The sequence below is a fragment of the Callionymus lyra genome, chromosome 3, assembly GCF_982586985.1.
Source record: "Callionymus lyra chromosome 3, fCalLyr1.hap1.1, whole genome shotgun sequence".
NCBI lineage: Eukaryota > Metazoa > Chordata > Actinopteri > Syngnathiformes > Callionymidae > Callionymus > Callionymus lyra.
Window position 1 is genome coordinate 32,348,490 of NC_141820.1, and position 19,035 is coordinate 32,367,524.

Genomic DNA, 19,035 nt, shown 5'->3' on the forward strand with positions numbered 1-19,035 from the left:
ACAAAAAAGTTAAAAAAAATGCCACTTTTTAAAACCTCATTTAACAAAATTACCTTTTCTCCTTTAGCACCTCCCGGCTCACCTGGTATACCCTGTCAGAGAGAAGAAAAATTATATAATATCAGTAGTTTCTCACATTAAGGCCAACCAGAGTTCATTATGGAAATTCAAAGATGTCCCAGAAGCAAGAATGCATGCATGTACTCACAGGGGGACCAGGTACTCCAATTCCCGGTGGACCAGGGAGCCCAGGATTTCCCGGTTCTCCAGCCAGGCCCTCAGGACCCACATAACCTGGGGTACCCTGAGGAAGTTTAAAATTCAGTTTTTATTCAATTCCGACTTAAATGAATCTACGTGACAGATATGGTGATAGACAGGGGAGGCTGCACACAGACCTTCTGTCCTTTGGGACCAACCACACATACGGAGCCAACTCGACCCTGAAGAACGGTGAGAGACAGTTGAAGTGTATATTAGTAACAGTATTCATAAGAACCTAATAAAAGAGTGGATCCAGACATAATCAAAAAAGATCAAAGTTATTTTTTTTAATAACTTGAAGGGTTCCAAAAAATTGTTTAAATACTTTTCTTGGAAATTTTTATGTGGCAAATGTGTTGTTATTGTTCATTTAACAATGCTCTAAGACTCAGAAGACTAGGTTTTTCAATGGCTACAGATGGCACAACCACGCTTTGGACTACAGGGTTGCAGGTTCCACTCCATTCCACTTAGAGTTTATCTTTAATTTATTCTTAACTAAAAATTGGAGCTGTGCTTCTTGGCAAAAGTGTGCCCCGTTTTACTACTTTTATAGTTGTGCAACATGATTGCAATCTATTTTTTAATATTATTATTAATATTATTATGTTTGCTGATAATTATAGTTATAATTAAACAACTTGCCATTGGGCATAACTTTTTTTTTATATTTAACTAAATAAATATGTTTGCTTGCACTCTTGATCTGACTTCCCTTTCCAAAACCATTCTTACTTAAAAAGAACACTACATTGTGATAATTCATTCAAAATTCAAATTTATGTCCAACTCGCCCTCATGTTGACTAACTGTTGGGATTATTTTTGAGTTATCTGTTCCTTTTTAGAGTTAAATGAGTTATATGTCGTCCTTTAAAATGTCTTACTTAAAAAAATCGAAATACCTCCATAATGTGTGTGACGACCGTCATGTATTAAGGCTAGACATTAACGATTGTTCAGAAATAAATTAAATAAGCAATAAGGTTGTTTTTTTTACCAGACGCTGCAAGGCGTAAGGCTTGCATATACATACTGACACTTGTAATGTGTTTGAATGAGGAAAGACTTCAGGCAGCAGCTGGAAGACTGGGATCTTCCGCTAAAAACAAGCTTAAAATATACAAACTTATATCAGTTTTTTCCCAACCATTCTCACATTGAGGCTTCAATACAAGATGGACATTACAGACGAGCACCATGGAGGTATTTGGATATATTTAAGTTTGTCATTTTGAAAGAAAATGAAGAAAACTGAGCACCAGTTACTAAATTAAAATTGACTTACATGTTTGCCTATAACTCTAAAAAAGAACAGATAACTCTGAAAAAAATCCCAACCCTTGGTTGACATGAGGGTGAGTAGAAAATGAATCAATTTATAATGTATTCTTAACAGTGGCTTTTCAACGTTGAATATTGAAAAACGGTTAATATATTAACTTCTTCTTATAGCCTATGAGCCTGAGCATTTTCAGAAAGATCCGTACGACATAACGGGATTAGTCGGATCCATGTGACATTAATTATGTCTGTCACCGACTCGTGAGCGGCTCAATGTGCAGGCGAACCCAAATGTGGCACTCGTACGCCCTAAATTTGTTTCTTGGAACTTTCCGTTCATCAGCAGGGTCGCTGCTTCCAACAGGGAAGATTAAAAGGTTTTAGTCACTGACAAAAGGATGCTGCCAGTTTGTGAGACGAACGGCACAGTCAATGAGGCAGCATCGATTGTGCGAGCTTTGTTGCTTTAGCCTAATCTAACAGGCATTAACAGGCCGGCTTAATTCTATGGGGGAGTGAAGGGGAGATATGTTAGGAAGCCTCAGCTTAGACCAAGTATAACACCGTATCAATTGTCGAGAAACATTTATGATATTAAATAAAAAATAAAACAAAGAAAAATGTTGTTATTTTTCTTGTACATGGTATATCTTTAACCTAATTTTCCTTGAATTTGATCCGAAATACTACATTGGCTATCGTTGTGATTTGTCTTCCATCACCACAGGGATAATTTTCCATTATAACTGTGACCAAACATTATATATAATCATCCACTTGGTTACAGTTAAATATTTCAATACAAATTCTATATTTCCTAAAGAAGCGAACTACAATTTGGGTTGATTAACAAAACACTTACATCTTTTCCAGGAGTTCCAGTGAGACCCTGAAGACCCATCTCACCCTTCTGACCCCTTTCTCCCTGTAAGGTGTCAAAGTTAAACATAAATCAAGTGTTTCTTCAGTCATCTGTTCATTCGGGTAAATCTGAATTTGTGCATTACTTTCATAGCAAAACAATAATAATAAATAAATTAAAAAGTCTTCTCACCACGTAGCGAGCAGCTTCACCCCAGTTGGCAGGCAACACCTGTGAAGAGAAACAACGACGAGTCCAGATCAATGACCCGGCTCTTAAAACATATCACACACACCACTGGAGCATAACACACACGCTAACCAGTCCGTAACCCGTGAGGAAAACAAGAAGGACCCATATGTTTCGTGAAAAAACACAGAGAAGAGGAAATAATATCGAGTGGGGAATGGAAAGGATTACATAAACCCTAATGTTTCTTTTCATCCAGAACAGAAAACAGGTGAAGTTAGAATATGTTTTATTTGAATGTGACCATATGTCAAATTCATAATTGCATCCAGTTAAAAAAGAAAGTAAAACTTATTTAGAGACAAAGGAAATGTGCCTCAACACTCTAAGACTCTTAACACTTTTCTTGTTATAGCTAAACACATTGTGTAATGTAACGTCTTCGGTTGAATAAAACAGTTTCTAACGGAGAACACAGGCCGCATGGAATCTTCTAAAGGGACGCAACGTTGGACATGCCTTATTCAATGTGTAATCATTTGATAAGGAGCTACTAAAACAAAGCTATTATCTTGTGCATTTTCTAATTGACATCTGTGTTGTATTTTTGTGAAAATAAACCAATGAATGTATTGTTGAATATTGTGAAATAAAATAATGTTGATGTATTTTTTAACTACTATGAATGATGAACAAAGGTTGTTCTATGCTGGATTTAGTCTTCTGCAATGTGTGCTACATATTACTATCTGCACTAAAACCCAATAAGTGTGTATGTAAACAAGAGACAATATACATGGACTCCACATGGATGATCACGTTAAAATGAAATATCTTGTCTTGATTTCAGAAAGTGCAGTTTGAGAAACGAGGTGAAACCAAACGGCTGACAGCCAACAAGGTTAGGAGGATATATGGAGGGGCTGAGATTATAACCTGTAGCAAAAGAACGACACTCACCGCGTCTCCCTTTTCTCCCTTCTGTCCCTTGGGTCCCTCGGCACACTAAAGGTAAAGACATGAGGTTGGCAGGCATCGCAAATCGCTATCTGACTCATTCTGCATGCCAAATTACAGGGCTATGTTTTTTTTTCTCTTAATAAATGAGCCACACACAATGGAAAGAGTTACTCACTGAACGGGAATCACTGCCAGAACAGCCAGAACCCTAAAATGGACAGGGATAAGGAAAAAAAAGGAAAAAGTGATTGCTTGCCAGTGAGAATTAGACTCTAAGGAATTCAGCTTGGTGCTGGACCGGTTTACAGCCAACATCGTGATAGACTTTAAGAGCACTCAGGTGTTTTTATTAAAGTGTATGTGAGTGAGAGATTTGTCATCACTAGACCAAAAATAGACATGTCTGGACACATGTGATGATTTTCATACACCTTGCTCAATTACACCGACCGGCACAGGTTTAAATATACAGTTCTATCACTCACCCGTTCACCCTTTTCACCCTTGAGACCCGAAGCTCCACCCAGGCTCATAATCTGGAACCGAGAGAGAGAGAGAAACATCACTACTCACTTGTTGTGATATTAATCCCTAAAGATAGATAAGATGATTCGAAAGGACAGGCTGAACAAGATGTAGTTGCTTTTATTAACAGGTGGTGGCACTGTTACTTTAAAGAAATGAAAACCGGTCCTGCTGCAGTTAAAAGGATGAGAGGTGGGAAAGCAGCCATAAACACAAACACACGCACCCCGTTGTCCATGCACTCACACATACACACACACACACACTCACACACACACACCTCCCTTGAGTAAAAAAGATCAATAGGAATGTCTGATTCCCACAGCACTGGATTGTGCCGACCAGCTGCTCTTCACAGGAGGGCGCAGGCACACACACACACACACACACACACACACACACATAAACACACACAAAATGAATAACCATTATCTATTATAAATAACTGAGGTCTTTTTAATAGAAGGCATAATTAAAGCAAAATCTGTCATCTGGCCTCTTTGGGTACATCGATTTCACACACCATATATTTGCCCACAGTGGAGCGGAACATACGAGCGTGCTGGTAACAGTGGGAGCTCTTCCTCACATGTGTCGATGGCGAGCAGCAATGAAGAGTCAAATTATTTATCAATTATTTCTCTCTCAGTCAGAAAACTCCCCATTAAAAAAAAACAACAGATATTGCTCACAGCTTTCTTGATAGCAGTTATTTTGTAAAAAAAAAAAAAGCTCCTAATTCTGCTCATGCTATCACCACAAAGACTTCTTAAATGAAGTTTGTCCTTGGCAATAACTCAGCTCTACTGACCTTCCACGTACATTCCAATATAACCAACATCATCTGCCTCGGTATAAATGAAAGTGAAAGAAATGCTTAAAGTGTTCATACTTTCCACCTTAGAGAATAAATATGTATCACAAGCTATCTGAAACATGATTGGATAAAAAATCTACCATCATATTTGACAATGGAAACATTGAAGCCAAAGTATATTGTGGCATACGATATAAGAATAATTTACTTTTTAGGTCAATTAAGGTCAATTTAGGTCAGTTTAGGTCAGTTTTAGGTCAGTTACTTCTCGTGTTTAGGTCAGCAGACAATGCCTTGCTCTTCCTGACAGCTAGTTGGATATTTATTTTAATGTTTGCTTCATTCAGAAGTGTCTCATCATTTAGACCTCCGAAGGTGGGGCACTCAATTTGAAAATAAACATGAGGTTCCATTCAAATAGCTGCTCAAACCCCCGGATAATGGCACAAACATTTTCTACCTTTCCTGAATTCTTGTTTTTGTTTCGTGAGTTAAATTCCACAGTAAGCATTGAGCTCTTATTTAATCTGTGTATCATGGTTCCACCTTGCAGTTGTTTGTGTGATACTGGACCAAAGTCATTGTGTCCAAAGACAAGACAAGGTTACACAGAGAGTCGGTAGTATTTCTCCCATGAGAGTCTGTTGTGACTCTAATATTAAAAGTCAGAGTGGGCCTCTTTAAAATATTACAAAAAAAATGTAATCATCTGATTCTACAAACCGTTCTGATGGTCACAAAAAAAAGAGTTGTGGCATTCATTTAACTGACTTTATTTAATTATTTTAAGTTCAGAATCATTTTGCCATTACTACTTTAAGGGAGGCCCCGTGTTTTGTTGCAACATTGATTTAACAGGATAAAGGCATAGTTTCAAAATATGTGAACACTAAGAACATTTGGGTTGACAGCAGGTTTTAATGCTGTAAAAAGAAAAAAAAGAAAGTGGTATTTCTTTTAGCCAATGCTACTTTGAACAGTTAGCTTTTTGTTAATCAATCAGTATGTCCATTTGTACAAAACTCATTCATCATTCATTCATTGAAATATTTACATTAAGCCCCGCCCACTGAAAACACTTTTTCCTGGAGATGAAATCCTATTTACCACAACCACGCCAACTTTACTGTGATTGTTTAAACATCAAGGTTTGTCACCGTGCATCATCAATCACGGTAGTCTCCATCTCTACGGGAATCATTGTAAAAACAAAGCGGGCGTGATTACAGCTCGTAACCTCTCGTTCGCCACCAGACAGGGGAGAACTATATAAAGAAATAACTTTAAAATGTGGTCATGATGAGGGACTTACTGCATTTGGAAAGTAAGACTTCAACATTTGAAACATGTGAGTGAGTCAGGAGAGTTAGTTTCGTTGCTTTTTAAGAATAATGTACTTTAAATCAGAAGTTTTAAGGTGATTTATTCTACTTTTCATTCAATTTGTTCTAAAGACGACTAATCACAAATGCTTATTTTCTTTTTTTAAAAAGAACACAAAAAACTCAGGACGTTGTGTTCTCCATCACTGATGATAACCTACATCGACAAAAGCCAGGGGAAGCAGCTTGCTGTATTAGTAAGCACACGAAGGAGCGATATAATGAACCATCTAGAGTTTTGAATTCTATTTGTGAACAGGACATGCCGCTTTGTAGGTGAATGACAAAATTAATAGGCAGCAGCAGATCCCTACTGAGGTGTGATGCATAATGAGGTGTAAATCAGTCCTGGGATAGTCAACAAGCCAGGTATGGACCACTGCGATTCATCTCACCGGCCCAGTAGACAGACAACCTTATACAAATATGAGAAAAATGAGGATTATATACCTGATAAAAGGTCAGTTTTAAAAACAATAGACTCATAATATTTCTATGAATTAAATAAAGGCTTAATTTCTCTGCTAAAATATCATGCAGGGAAATATAAAAGAAAAATGTCAAATTGTATTGTTTAGACCAGAGTTTTCTCATTCATTACTGTTTATATTTTATTTTATTTTCTGTTACTGAAACACTACAAATCCTTTTTTTTTTCTTTTCTCTGGTGCCATGGCATGCTATGAATATGCTTTACTTACTTTAAAAACTATAAACAATGAGCAATTGTTATGAGTATTTATTTTGTATAATCTTATTAAGCTTAATTTTCTTAATGTTTTCCAAAATAACAACAGCTTTTTGTGCCAAAAAAGCATTTATTTTTAATATGACCAAAACAAAAATTCCCTCTTTTACCGTTTTACAGTTTTTCCATTTGATGGTTGTAGTTAGTTTCGTTCGAGGTCTCTCATGTTAGAAGTAAAAATAAAAGAATGACTTCAAGAATAAAAAACAAGAACAGATCTTGGCAGATACACTTTTTTCCGCAGTTTTCCGCAAAAATTACCTGGTCAAAGGGGTTTTCCCCCAATTCATTTTCAGCAGCTCTTCGGCTCTTTGGAGTATCATTTGGACACTGTGGAGAAATATAAATCATTATCAATTATATAGACATACTCACAATAATCAACATCTTATGGCATCAAAAATGATAAGTACCCAAATTTCTACTTTTTTCAATCTTTGCATTGCGAAAACTAAAGTTGTGGATAATCAAAATATCTGACTCAGTCTAACTGGACATACATTGGAGATGATAATGACTAATAATAATAGACTAAATAACAGAAGTACACCTTCAACATTTCTTAAAAATGTGAATTGGTGCTTGCACAAAAAAAAAAGAAAAAAAGACAGAATCTGATCATTTCATTGTCTTTCTTACATAACTTATATTGCATTTTAAAGTAGTCAAACATATAAAGTATTGACATTATATTGTTCTTCTGTAGCGCGTAGCATTAATTAATTTATTTATTTGTATAATTGTTTTTGTTCTTTTTAATATGTGTACTGAATGTCTTAATGTAATACATTTGTGTTTAAGTTTTTGTTAAACTGATATTACTCCAATGTGTGACAGATAATAGTATATCACTTAATAAGTGCTGAACACTCTATCTTCTCTGTCCGGAAAGGATGTCTTACCCGAGCTCCTGGTATTTCACAGCACGCCTCCTGTGTTGCCAGCGTCGAGTCACAATACAGCATCATTTGCTGAACATCCAGCTGAGAAAGGAAGTGAGAAAGAAAAGAAAGAAGGGCAGACAGAGATGACGTAACATATGCGTGTATATATATTATTTAATAAAGTATCGCATAATGGACAAAATGTCTCACTTATTTAATAGGTTCATGCTTTAATTGCTAACGGTCAAACGACCTCCTCCTATTAGTGTCGGTATATTTAGCTAACATATCAGGACATAAAAGCTTTTCCTGCAAAAAATAACAAACCGTGACAGCCTTCAAAACACAAATACACACACATATGTCACACACACACATACACCTTTCACTCACTTGGAATAAATGCAATGAAGCAATGAATACATTTTATACTAGCATACTATCCAGGATGTGATTTTATTTGAGACAATAATTTTTTACTACCGTTGCAACCCAAGGGGAATGTTGGCAAAAGCCATTGAATTATTTTTGAAAACCCATTATGGCTCAAAACAATACAATTGCCTTGTAAAATCGTGTGTTTTATTCAAATCACGTCTAAATGAGTTCCCCTCTGTGGTTAAAGGCCAATAGCAGATACAACCCATCAATGACTCGTTTCACAACCAATCCTTTACAGAGGAAACTATTTGTGTGGGTCAAAGTGTAGCAGCCGTCTTAACCACACACATCATGAAGTGTATTTGTAGTGTTAGAGAGGAGTGAAGGATGTCTGGTAAAGGTGCAATTCCACTGTTGCTTAGCAAGACATGAAGAATAGGAATGCTGGCTCGATTTACGTACAATGACCTCTAACACTTCTAATGAGATTATGGAATTTTATTTAAACCTTATGTGGCAAACCCATTCATCTTAAGACTGTCTATCCAACCAGTTTTATGTGTTGGTCCCTCACCTTTTGCGGCCTCAATGTTTCATGGATAATTTTGATTAAAATACTGCTTATTTAAATATATTGTATCGATTCCAACTGACAAAGCTACACGCCTGTCTCTATCTTTTTTACTATTATTTGTTAACTAACTTATGGACTGCTATTGGACAAACACAATGCTAAAACACAGACACAATGATCTTGTCTCGTGCTGAGACAAAAACTAAAACAAATCTCCTTGTACTCAGCCAACCAGTCATTCTCACTGGCCTATGTAAAACCTATGATCTATGATCTATTTAGACATGGAATCATAGATTCTGTGTCGACATCCGATCGTATGAATCAGCCCGCTGTGTTTTGTATGCTGATTGGGTCAGTGAACATCAAAGCGCTGTGTTCTGTGTCGGCCACAGCTGCACTCAAGCACCAGAGGAAGATGCAGCTCATAAAGTTCAACTGCTGGACTTGCTAAAGGAAGAGAAAAGCTACACAGCTGCAGGGCAGCACTAGGAAATAAAAAATATCTTTAGATTGGGATATAAAAAAGGAGGGAAACGAAATGAAAGAGAAATGCGGGGAAGTGGTGTGATCAGAGAAGCTGTGTTATATTTTACAGAGTAAGTAATGGATAAGAATTTAATGTTGCTAGAATCATGTAGGTTTTTGAGTTCGTAGCAACCATGATAGAATATGGCAGTTTGGGAAAGGAACATAAAGACGAGGAATTATGAGGCCTCGGTTTGTTTTTGGATAGTCAAAAATGTTGTTACTGTTGGATGGTTTTCAGAACATAACCCCTGCAATTAATGAAGAAACACTGAATAGGTTTATAGTGTACCGATGTCAGTGCACATACGTACAAAGAGTTGTGTACTGAGACACTGGCAGCTTTTGCTAAAAACAATCTCAAAATATATACAATGATTTCTCATGTAGAGCTTCATTATATCAACAACATTATGAAGACATTGCTTTCTGCATATCATACTACAGCCAAAGTTAATAGGTTCAATTATTTTTTATATTTAACTATTAATTTTAAACAAATGAAAAACAACTGTCTCCTTTTTTTAACATATGATGAACTAGGGGCTTCCCAAACGTTACCATGCCAAGGCTCCCCCAAACATCATAAGCCCATGGCTGGCAACCCTCCTTTGCAAAACAAATCAAATGTTTTAAAGCTATGTAAAACACATGAACTATTAGAGTGTGTTTCCTTTTCAATTTGTATTGTTTGTTGAGTATTTGGGGCAATCAGAGCAATCTCGCCTTTTAAGCCTTTAACTCATACATTATGTATGATATCTTGTGTTTTTGAATTGCAGATGTCCATGGGATCTTAGCTTTTTTAGCAGAGGAATCGTCTTGCCTATTTATTCGGCCTGGAGACTAGTTTGGGACATGGTGACGACTTAAATCTCAACAACGTGAGACTTAATCTGTTTTTGACGGGGGGTGAGAACCAAATCACACAAAAGTTAAATAATTTACCAAAATATACAAAGACATTTTTAGGATTTCTTTGGATCTTTAGGAATTGAAGAGCACAAGCAACTGTTTGTCTCTAAGTTGCTACGACTGATCTGTTGCGTCAGTCAAGGTAACGTCTTTGCCGGTGAGAAACTACCTTACCTTAACCTTAATCGTCACAGGTGGTTTGTTTAGGTTGAATTGGAAACTTGAGAATCCGAAGATCAAGGCAGTTTTAGTGATGTATGTTAAGGGCAAATGGTTAAAAAAATATTTTCATTTTATTCATTTAAAGTTGATTCTTCCTTTTCCTCCAATTTTCTGAGACCTCTCACCTCAAAACAACCATACTTTGAAAACCCCTCAAAGATATTTATTTTAATCAAACATTTATTGTTATACATTTGTCTTTACAACTTCTAAGCCCCCCCCCAACCAAGTGACAACTCCTCAAAGTTACTACTAGTCAATATTGTTCCACACACCTGCACGGGCGAGGCATCTAAAGCCTTTATTCCGATGATCGTGTGTCCATCGGTTGAAACGGTCCCTCGAGGTTCCAGGGGTTGCACCTCAGGGGAGCCACAGTCCACGCTGAGTGACGCCACATCTCTTTCCACACCGATCGCCACCTTGTGCCAGCGTAGGTCCATCAACGACTCCACGGCCTCCCCCGAGAAAACGCAGCTCACGGGTTCGGCCCCGGGATCCAACCCTTTGGCTCGTAATGAGAGCGTGCCCTCAGGGCTGTTGAGATCTATGGAGAGCTTAAAAGGGAACATGGCGGAGGAACACTTGAGATGAATTTGCATCAGTACGAGCAATTACACATCTGTAGTCATCTGCAGACGGAGGGTGACGTGAACATGCAACTCCTGCCTGCAGAAAACAGCAGCGCAGACAAAGTGAGGATGAAGACATATTAATTACACACACGAACAGAACAGCTGATCAATCATTCCTAATGAGGGTCTGCAGCCTCCATCAATCATTCATATTGAGTATTTAAATATGGTGTGCGGTGATTACGGCAACTCAGAGGAACCCTAGCGCTTCATTACGAGACACACATGAATAACAATGAAGGCAAACGAAGGCAGAAGATGATCCAAGGAGAGACAAAGTTGAGGGAAGACAGAGTGGGAGAGAGAAGGATTGAATGGAAAATAAGCAAGAACAAAAGACACCCTGGAATGAAAAGGTGGGGGGGATTGAAAAGGTGTCAAGAGAGAAAAGAAATCGAAGAAGAAAGTGGATGACGGTGCAAAAGAGAGATGAGAGACAGCAAATATGAGTCGACAAAGAAGCGATGAATAAAGGACGAGTGGCTGAAGGAAATACAATGCAGCGGGACAGGATGACGAAGAAGAATAGAGGAAACGTGCAACGCTGTTTAAAGAACGAATTAATTGCCAAACGATGTTGTGATTTGATAATCGTCATGGATTAGGTTTCATTGATGTAATTGATCAGTGAAAATAGCCATCATTCTTTTTCTTAATATCTTAGTCAAACAACACATGTTTTCTCTTGAAATAAAACAACTTGTAACACATTAAAGGATCTTAATTTGTCTCATGTAGAATGGTGGTAGTTTCTTATCATCATTCCCAAGTGATAGAAATGTGAGACATATATAAAAAAAACTTCCCACCTGTGGAAAACCTTGTTCGTCAGATATCTGAAAGAGGTAGGTGGTGTCTCTGAGCGCTGGCTTCTTCAACGCCATGGTAAATATCATGGAGAATTCCTCGGGTAGACCATGAGGAAACACCTGACTGGAAGATAAAAAGGTTGAATATACAGTTAAATAATGTACATTGAATATCCCCCTAAAATGAAGTGAAGGAAAACCTCTAAATTACGTTTTAAGGCAGAGTTCTCAAACCTCTTTTGAAACACTGGCTGGTTGAATTCCTGCCTTATTTTCACGGACCAGATAAAAACAGAAAGTGTTTTGCTAGTTAATATTATTTCATTTATTTTGAGTAATCTGGCCCTGAACAAGCATCTTTGACATGTCAGTCATCTAATTTAAAGCAGAATTATTCATTAAAATGTGTCTTTGGTATGTTTGAGGAGGGGCGGGGGGGGGGTGTTAGTGAATCCCAGACCAGACATCATCTCTGAACAGTACATTAAACATGTTACATATAAACTAAAATCAACACATTCTGAAATCTCTGTGAAAATTCCACTGGCGCTGTAAACAAATTACCTTCTTTCTTCAAGTCCTTAAAGACATTTGCCATTCATATAATCTAAACATACAGTTGTGAGTGACTCATGGTTGAAACAAACTATACCGAAACCAATCAAACATAAAAACATGATCGTTATCATTACTTTTACTGTAAGCATTGAGGTTTATTGAAGCCTATTGCATTGTGCTGGTGGTCAGGCTTGTTGTCATCATAGAATATTTAAAGAGTAAACAAGTGATAACTACAAATGTAAGACAAAGAGAGCTAACAGCTGCAGTCGCTAAAAAATAGAAAAGGAAATGTGTTAGGAGGAGATTAACTGTTTAACCTAATAAAAAGCAGACAGAAATTATTATTGTTATGAATTGGTATACATTGTTTAAACTGTAGCCATGAGATTCACGTGGCATCTTCGTTTTCATTATGTATTGGCTTGTTTAAACTCATTGGAAGTTATTTGTGTGAATATCAAAGTTTCAGAATGATAAACACAATACACTAAACGTTACAATTAATGTTTTTAAGCAGTTAACAACGACTGATTTCTAAGTTCCCAGTTTTTTAGGTGTCAACAAAAATGCAATCTTTAATGTTCGTAAATATAGAATTAATGTATCCCTTCAGAAATGTTGAGTGAGTGAATCTGAGATGTTAAAAGTTGAGGCACGATGAGTTCACGAAAGGCTCAACAGAGTTTTGACGTGTAGATGTGAATAACTGGTTTATATTTCAATTTTTCAAGTATTTGTTTCCTATTTCCTCTTCAACTTCATTTTCAAATTATTCAAATATATTAATGCTGAATCATCAAAGAAAATCCTGAGGAATATTATCAAAAAACTTCAATAGTAAGTTTTTCATACTTCTATTTTTCAATGCCAAAAGTATTGTTTTCTTCTTTAATTTGTTTTAAGATAATCCTTAATTCTTGTACAATGCTAGTGAGACTAAATAACCAAACCAGGTAATGTATGATGGGGCAAAATATTTGGGGGTCTTATATTAAGAAACCCTGATCTATATTTTGCCTTTATACGCCTATTAATAATGTACACAAGCGTCAACCTTGCCGTTGAGATGATGAGCTGCCAGACTAAGAGAGGTGTCTCTTTCAAAGCAACTTATACAAACTGAACAGGAGATGTCTGAGGAAGCCTCTGGCATCCATTTTCATGAGAGATACAGTCCAGCGAGCCTCATCCCTCAGTCTTGGTCAAGGGCATCGCGGCGCACACACAATTATTCACTTCATGGAGATGAATCTATACTGTGAGATGAAGGGTTCACAAACAACACAAACCGCGTGCTCACTGAGATGGGAGAAACTTTTGAAATATTCTCCCTTGCTCCATTTCTTTTGCTCACTTTGTGAACACACGGTAGAATTGTTGCCGGCAGCTGGCTTCCCCCTCTTGGAAGTGGGGTGACAGTGATTTATGACTGAGGGAAGATCCAAGAGAAAATATCCAACTATAGGACGTCAAAACAAAGGTAGAAAAGGACTAAAGGTGAGGAAAGTAAAGAGTTGAGGCAAGAGACTTTAAGAAACACTAAAGTAAGGAATAAAACTAAAGACAAGTAGGTGGAGACCAGGCTGTGGATTTTACGATCGTTGCGAACATGGACACAATTTTCTTTTGGATTTATTGGCCCACAAAACTGGATGGAGAAGGGGAAACCAAAGTAGACTTCAGTTGATTTGTGCCACGTGCTCCAGGGCACAAAAATACTCTGAAACGATTGACTCTTAAGTTCAAAGAACATTACTGGCCTTTTTCATTTAAGCGGGGAAAAAATGGCGCATACTTTTTCCAGATGCAGCCGCATGACAAGGAAACATGCAACAGGCAGATCAATCACGGTTCACAGTGAGCAGGAGCTAGAGCTCAAGGGGTTATACTACTATTGATGTGGGGGAAATATTTCTGGGGTAAAATCAGGCAGAAAAGTGAGATGGGGAATATAATTTTCCACACTACTCGATAATGTCTCAGCTTTTTTTTTTATATAAATCTTTTCAATTAAATTATCCATTTTCTTTCCCATCAATGTCAAGGTTATATGGTCATTTCTAGACTCTGTTCTCTCTTTCCCCTGTTGCAGTGGCAGAGGAAGAGGTGCTGGTCCTCTAAAAAGTAAAAAAAACTAAACAATAACTACACAACGACCCATATCAAGAAAACTAAAGTAACACCTTATTATAAAATATACAAATAATATAACATAAAACATAAAAAAAAGAATCATCTGTCAGGTGGTACCTCTGGAGATTCAGGTGAGAATGGTACTGTACTTTCTTTGGGTTCTTATCTTTAGAAAACATCATGTCAATGTACATCGATAAGAGCACAAGGCCACAGCCCATCGACCATTTTGTAAGGCCTTTGTTACCATAAACAAATCCAATTTATGTTTCATCGATTATTACTTTCCAATCGATATTTTATCATTAAAATAGGCCAGATTTTCTCCAAATGAACATGACCGTGTGACTCAGGACGCTTGTTTTTGTCAAGATAACTCAAAAGACAAGCATGTTAAATAGAAATAATATGACTCAAAGAAAAACTCTATAAGTTACCAACTTGTTGCAGAGTCCAGTCCAGGACCTTTCACTGACTCAGCATTATAGTGAGAATTAGTAGATACAGTGTGGACACATTTGGTGTCTGATTCCCGCAAGCAATAACCTTCAACTATAAATGAATCACAATAAAAACATTTTGCCCCACATTTAAACTTATATTATTATTTTATTTTGTATATTATAATTTATTTAAAATTAATTTTAAGATTTGAAATATTAATGATATTTTAAAGTCCAATAGCAATAGAAGTCACTGGCACTCACGTAGTATCAACATAGTATCCAAAAGCACATGGTGACTAAAAGTGACAAATTTTCCAGAAGATACTTGGATCACGATATTAATGCAGAAACATTGCAAAAATTCCAAAATGATCTGTCCCTGGTCCCATTATCAACTTCTCCTGATGCCATATGTTGATTGGTTTTTGATTTCCACATCTGAGAGATGAATAGGTAAAAATCACTCCTGTCTTGGAGGTCATGAATATTTGTTTGAAACTAACTTAAAAAGCAATCTGTAATTTTTTTTTACTGGTTGCCAAATGCAACATTAAATCAACAAAAAAATATGCTTGCTTTTTGATAACACTGTCATCAAGCCAAACATTTGTCTGCCCGTCGCTGACTTTGACTGTCGCCAAATTGAAAGGGTTCTTCAATGGCAGACACATTTAAGCTTTTAGTCGTCTTTTCAGCCGTTTGTGTAACCTTGGATGAGCTCGCTGGATTAGCTTCTGACGCAAAATAAAATCCTGTTTCCAAATTTCTCCAACATTGATTTACTGCGACACATCATGAATTACAGTCTTTGATTGACATATGGTAATATCACTCTGCTAGCCATTTATTACATGGTTTAAGACAGAATACAGTTCTAGATGTGTCTTGATGTATTAACATACACAATCAATCACATGCAGTCAGTGCTCATTAGTATTCTCAGTACTAGAAGCTGTCTGACATTACAAGAAAGTGTGATGTATTTGCCTAAGGCTCGGATCGTAATGTTTAGCCTTTTGACTTTTGTCAATGTCTCCACGTTCTGCTTAAGCTCTCAAATAATAGCTTCAGGGAGCTTTCTAAACAACAGTGGACATTGAACCAATGATTTAGTGCTAAGTGAACTCACTATTCCGGGTGATGCATAAATGAATAAAAGTTTACCAATTAGAACAACCAGCATAGTCCTATGATGCAATCAAGTGGGTTGGAAAGTTGAATTTCATACCAGAAGGAGACTTCATTCCAATACCATGCCTTTTGCCTTCTGGTTCCAGAAAGAATCAAATGTTGTTTTTTATGAAACGTTGTATTTCCTTACCCTGTCAACCTGTTCCCTGAGTATGCGTTTAATTACCAGTCATTTGGATATGTTTGGGTATTAATACTTTTTTTGCTGTTTCTGATTTGTCTTTCCCCTCCTGGTTAGGATGACACCTAGTTCTGCCATCTGTCAATTGTCTTGTGTATCCTGTCCATGTGTTTAATAAATAGCTAACTGTAAATATAATTATATACAGTCTCACTGTTGTCCAGTCATTACAAGTGCTTGGGCCCATTTAGTTGTGGGTATAAGTAAGTAAGTAAATAAGTAAGTAAGTAAGTAAGTAAGTGATTTATATATATAGAGCGCTTTTCCAGACCAGTGTAACAAATTCTTAAACAATCAAAACAATACTCAATAAAATATATACTAAAAAGGTCAAGATAACACAGAGAACATCACAGGTAAAAACTGATAAAACTGTCTTAAGATTATTTCTTGAAGGAGTCAGTAGACTCAATCAAACATAGAGGGAGAGGAAGATCGTTCCAAAGCATAGGAGCAACAGCCTGGAAGGATTTCTCTCCTCTGGTCCTGAACAGTGTGCGAGGAACCATTAGTAGATTCTGATCCACAGACCTCAGAGCCCGAGCTGGGGTGTAAGGCTGGATCAGATCACTGCTGTAAGGAAGAGCCTCACCATAAATAGTTCTGAAAGTAAGAACCAGAATTTTAAAGTTGATCCTGAAAGAAACTGGGAGCCAGTGAAGAGTTTTAAGGATCAGAGAGATATGTGAGTTCTTCTACTAGAGCAGGTCATAATTCCTTGCTGCAGAGTTCTGTATCAACTGTAGGCGAGACATACAGTATATACGACAGAATGTGGGTCTAAGCTAAACTGCAAATCACGTTGGGCTCCCCAGGATAGAGTTGGACAAAGTAGCCTGGGAGATAAAAGTCTGGTCGTCCATGCTGAGCTCCCTGACCCAACTCTGGAAAATATGAGATCACAGCATGCAAAGATGGCAAGTGGTGGACTTCAAATTGAATCACAGACGTGTATCAGGAAGATCGAAATCATCTAAAGGCTGGTTCCTTAGAGTGACCACAATAACACACCAAAATATATACAAGTATCTCCAGTACTATATTTTTGTTAAATTAGTATTACTATCAATATGGATTATTTATAACAAGATCTGCACAGTGCTAGGAAGGTTCAGCAAAAACCGGTCAATCAAGTGCTGACTACGGGGGGAAGTTACTGATCTTAAAAGGTTTTTCAGTATGAAGAAGAAGGAGAACAACCTTGATCGTGGAATAAAGTAGTGTGTATTGTGGTAATTCACCAGGAAGGTGAATAATGTGCTTGGTGTTACTTCATTTGAAACCATTAGGCAAATGAAAAGGACATAACAGAAGATAGAAATATGTCACAAAGCTGACAGGTGCATTGTAGATGCTATTTATATTTCCCCACATTGTTTATGGGTTAAAGTTCAAAAGCTATTTGAGCAATACATGGCATTAGTTGAATTGCCATATTTTAGGTCATTTAACATCTAGTTCTTTTCACAGGTGACATTAAGACACAGTTACATAAATCCAGACAACCTAAAATTCAACCAGTTCTAAGATATCTCTTGTCTTTTAACAACTTAATGTTCAGAACAATTAAAAAATATATATGTTTAAAAATACCATAGTTATGCTCCTTGAAATGTATTGTTGAATAATCTAAACGATAGATCATTGAATGTGATAAAAAGTGGAAAATAACTTTCTTAAATCCGTTTCAGCTCTTTGGCAGAGAATCGCCTCGACAAAGATGTATTAGTAACCTCTCTCATCCATGATTCTGTTCTTTTGCTCACTTATGATTATGAGAGTGGAAGTGGAAGAAATACACAATCTTAACTCTTCAATTTTAATTTGGGATTTTAGCAAGAGCTACAGAGGTCAAGCTACTTTTTTCAGAGCATACAATTCTCAAAACCATGCAAACTGCTACTCTGGAGTTCACAACGATGTCTAGTAAGCCATGAACAAGCCACATTCAGGAGATACTTGTAACTTTGTATTTATTGGTGTGTTTTACAAGTTATTGCATAAAAACTAATTATCCCTTAAGTGAGTTTGTCTTAAAATAAAATAGCTGAGAAAAACTGTTGTAAATGTAGGTTGCAAATCTGTTTTACAAGGCAGTGCATCACGTAAATGAAACAATTTCTAGAAATTCAATCAAGCTTGAGCGATTGTATGCCATTTCCATCCACACAAAAGCCATTGGACAGCTTTGGCACATCCAGTGTAGGTTCAGAGGCTGACTAGCTGCAGGCTATTCGCTCACTCTGCTTTTTCAGTTGTGGCATGAAAAGAACATGTCAACATGATTTTTCTCTATATTTTTTTTTACCCTAAAGCTTTTATCAATCATGCTGCTGAGCACACAGGGATTTTATGTATTTCTCTTTCAGGAGACGCACAGTGAGAGTGATGTGTTTTAATCTTACTCTGTAGAGCGGAGGAGCGTTGTCTTTCCCAGACGCAGGATGGTTGGTCCTCGAGGGTTACGGATCTTTTTGACATCAGGACTCTTGAGCAAAGACAATCGCCTGACTAGATTGAAACCTGCCGATAAATATGAAGAAAA

General features: G+C 37.0%; 1 protein-coding gene across 2 annotated transcripts in view; it reads right to left on the reverse strand.

The window, feature by feature from the left end:
- Positions 1-19,035, reverse strand: part of col16a1 (collagen, type XVI, alpha 1) — a 64,532-nt gene that overhangs the window by 27,085 nt on the left and 18,412 nt on the right. For both annotated transcript variants that reach the window (XM_087787567.1, XM_087787568.1), the window contains exons 4-16: positions 18,896-19,013; positions 11,979-12,102; positions 10,810-11,091; positions 7,933-8,013; positions 7,292-7,360; positions 4,044-4,094; positions 3,734-3,766; positions 3,559-3,603; positions 2,602-2,640; positions 2,410-2,472; positions 399-443; positions 209-304; positions 54-92 (exon numbers count right to left, since the gene is read on the reverse strand). In XM_087787567.1, coding sequence (XP_087643693.1) covers positions 54-92; positions 209-304; positions 399-443; positions 2,410-2,472; positions 2,602-2,640; positions 3,559-3,603; positions 3,734-3,766; positions 4,044-4,094; positions 7,292-7,360; positions 7,933-8,013; positions 10,810-11,091; positions 11,979-12,102; positions 18,896-19,013 — 1,085 coding nt within the window. The remainder of the gene's footprint in view (positions 1-53; positions 93-208; positions 305-398; positions 444-2,409; positions 2,473-2,601; positions 2,641-3,558; positions 3,604-3,733; positions 3,767-4,043; positions 4,095-7,291; positions 7,361-7,932; positions 8,014-10,809; positions 11,092-11,978; positions 12,103-18,895; positions 19,014-19,035) is intronic.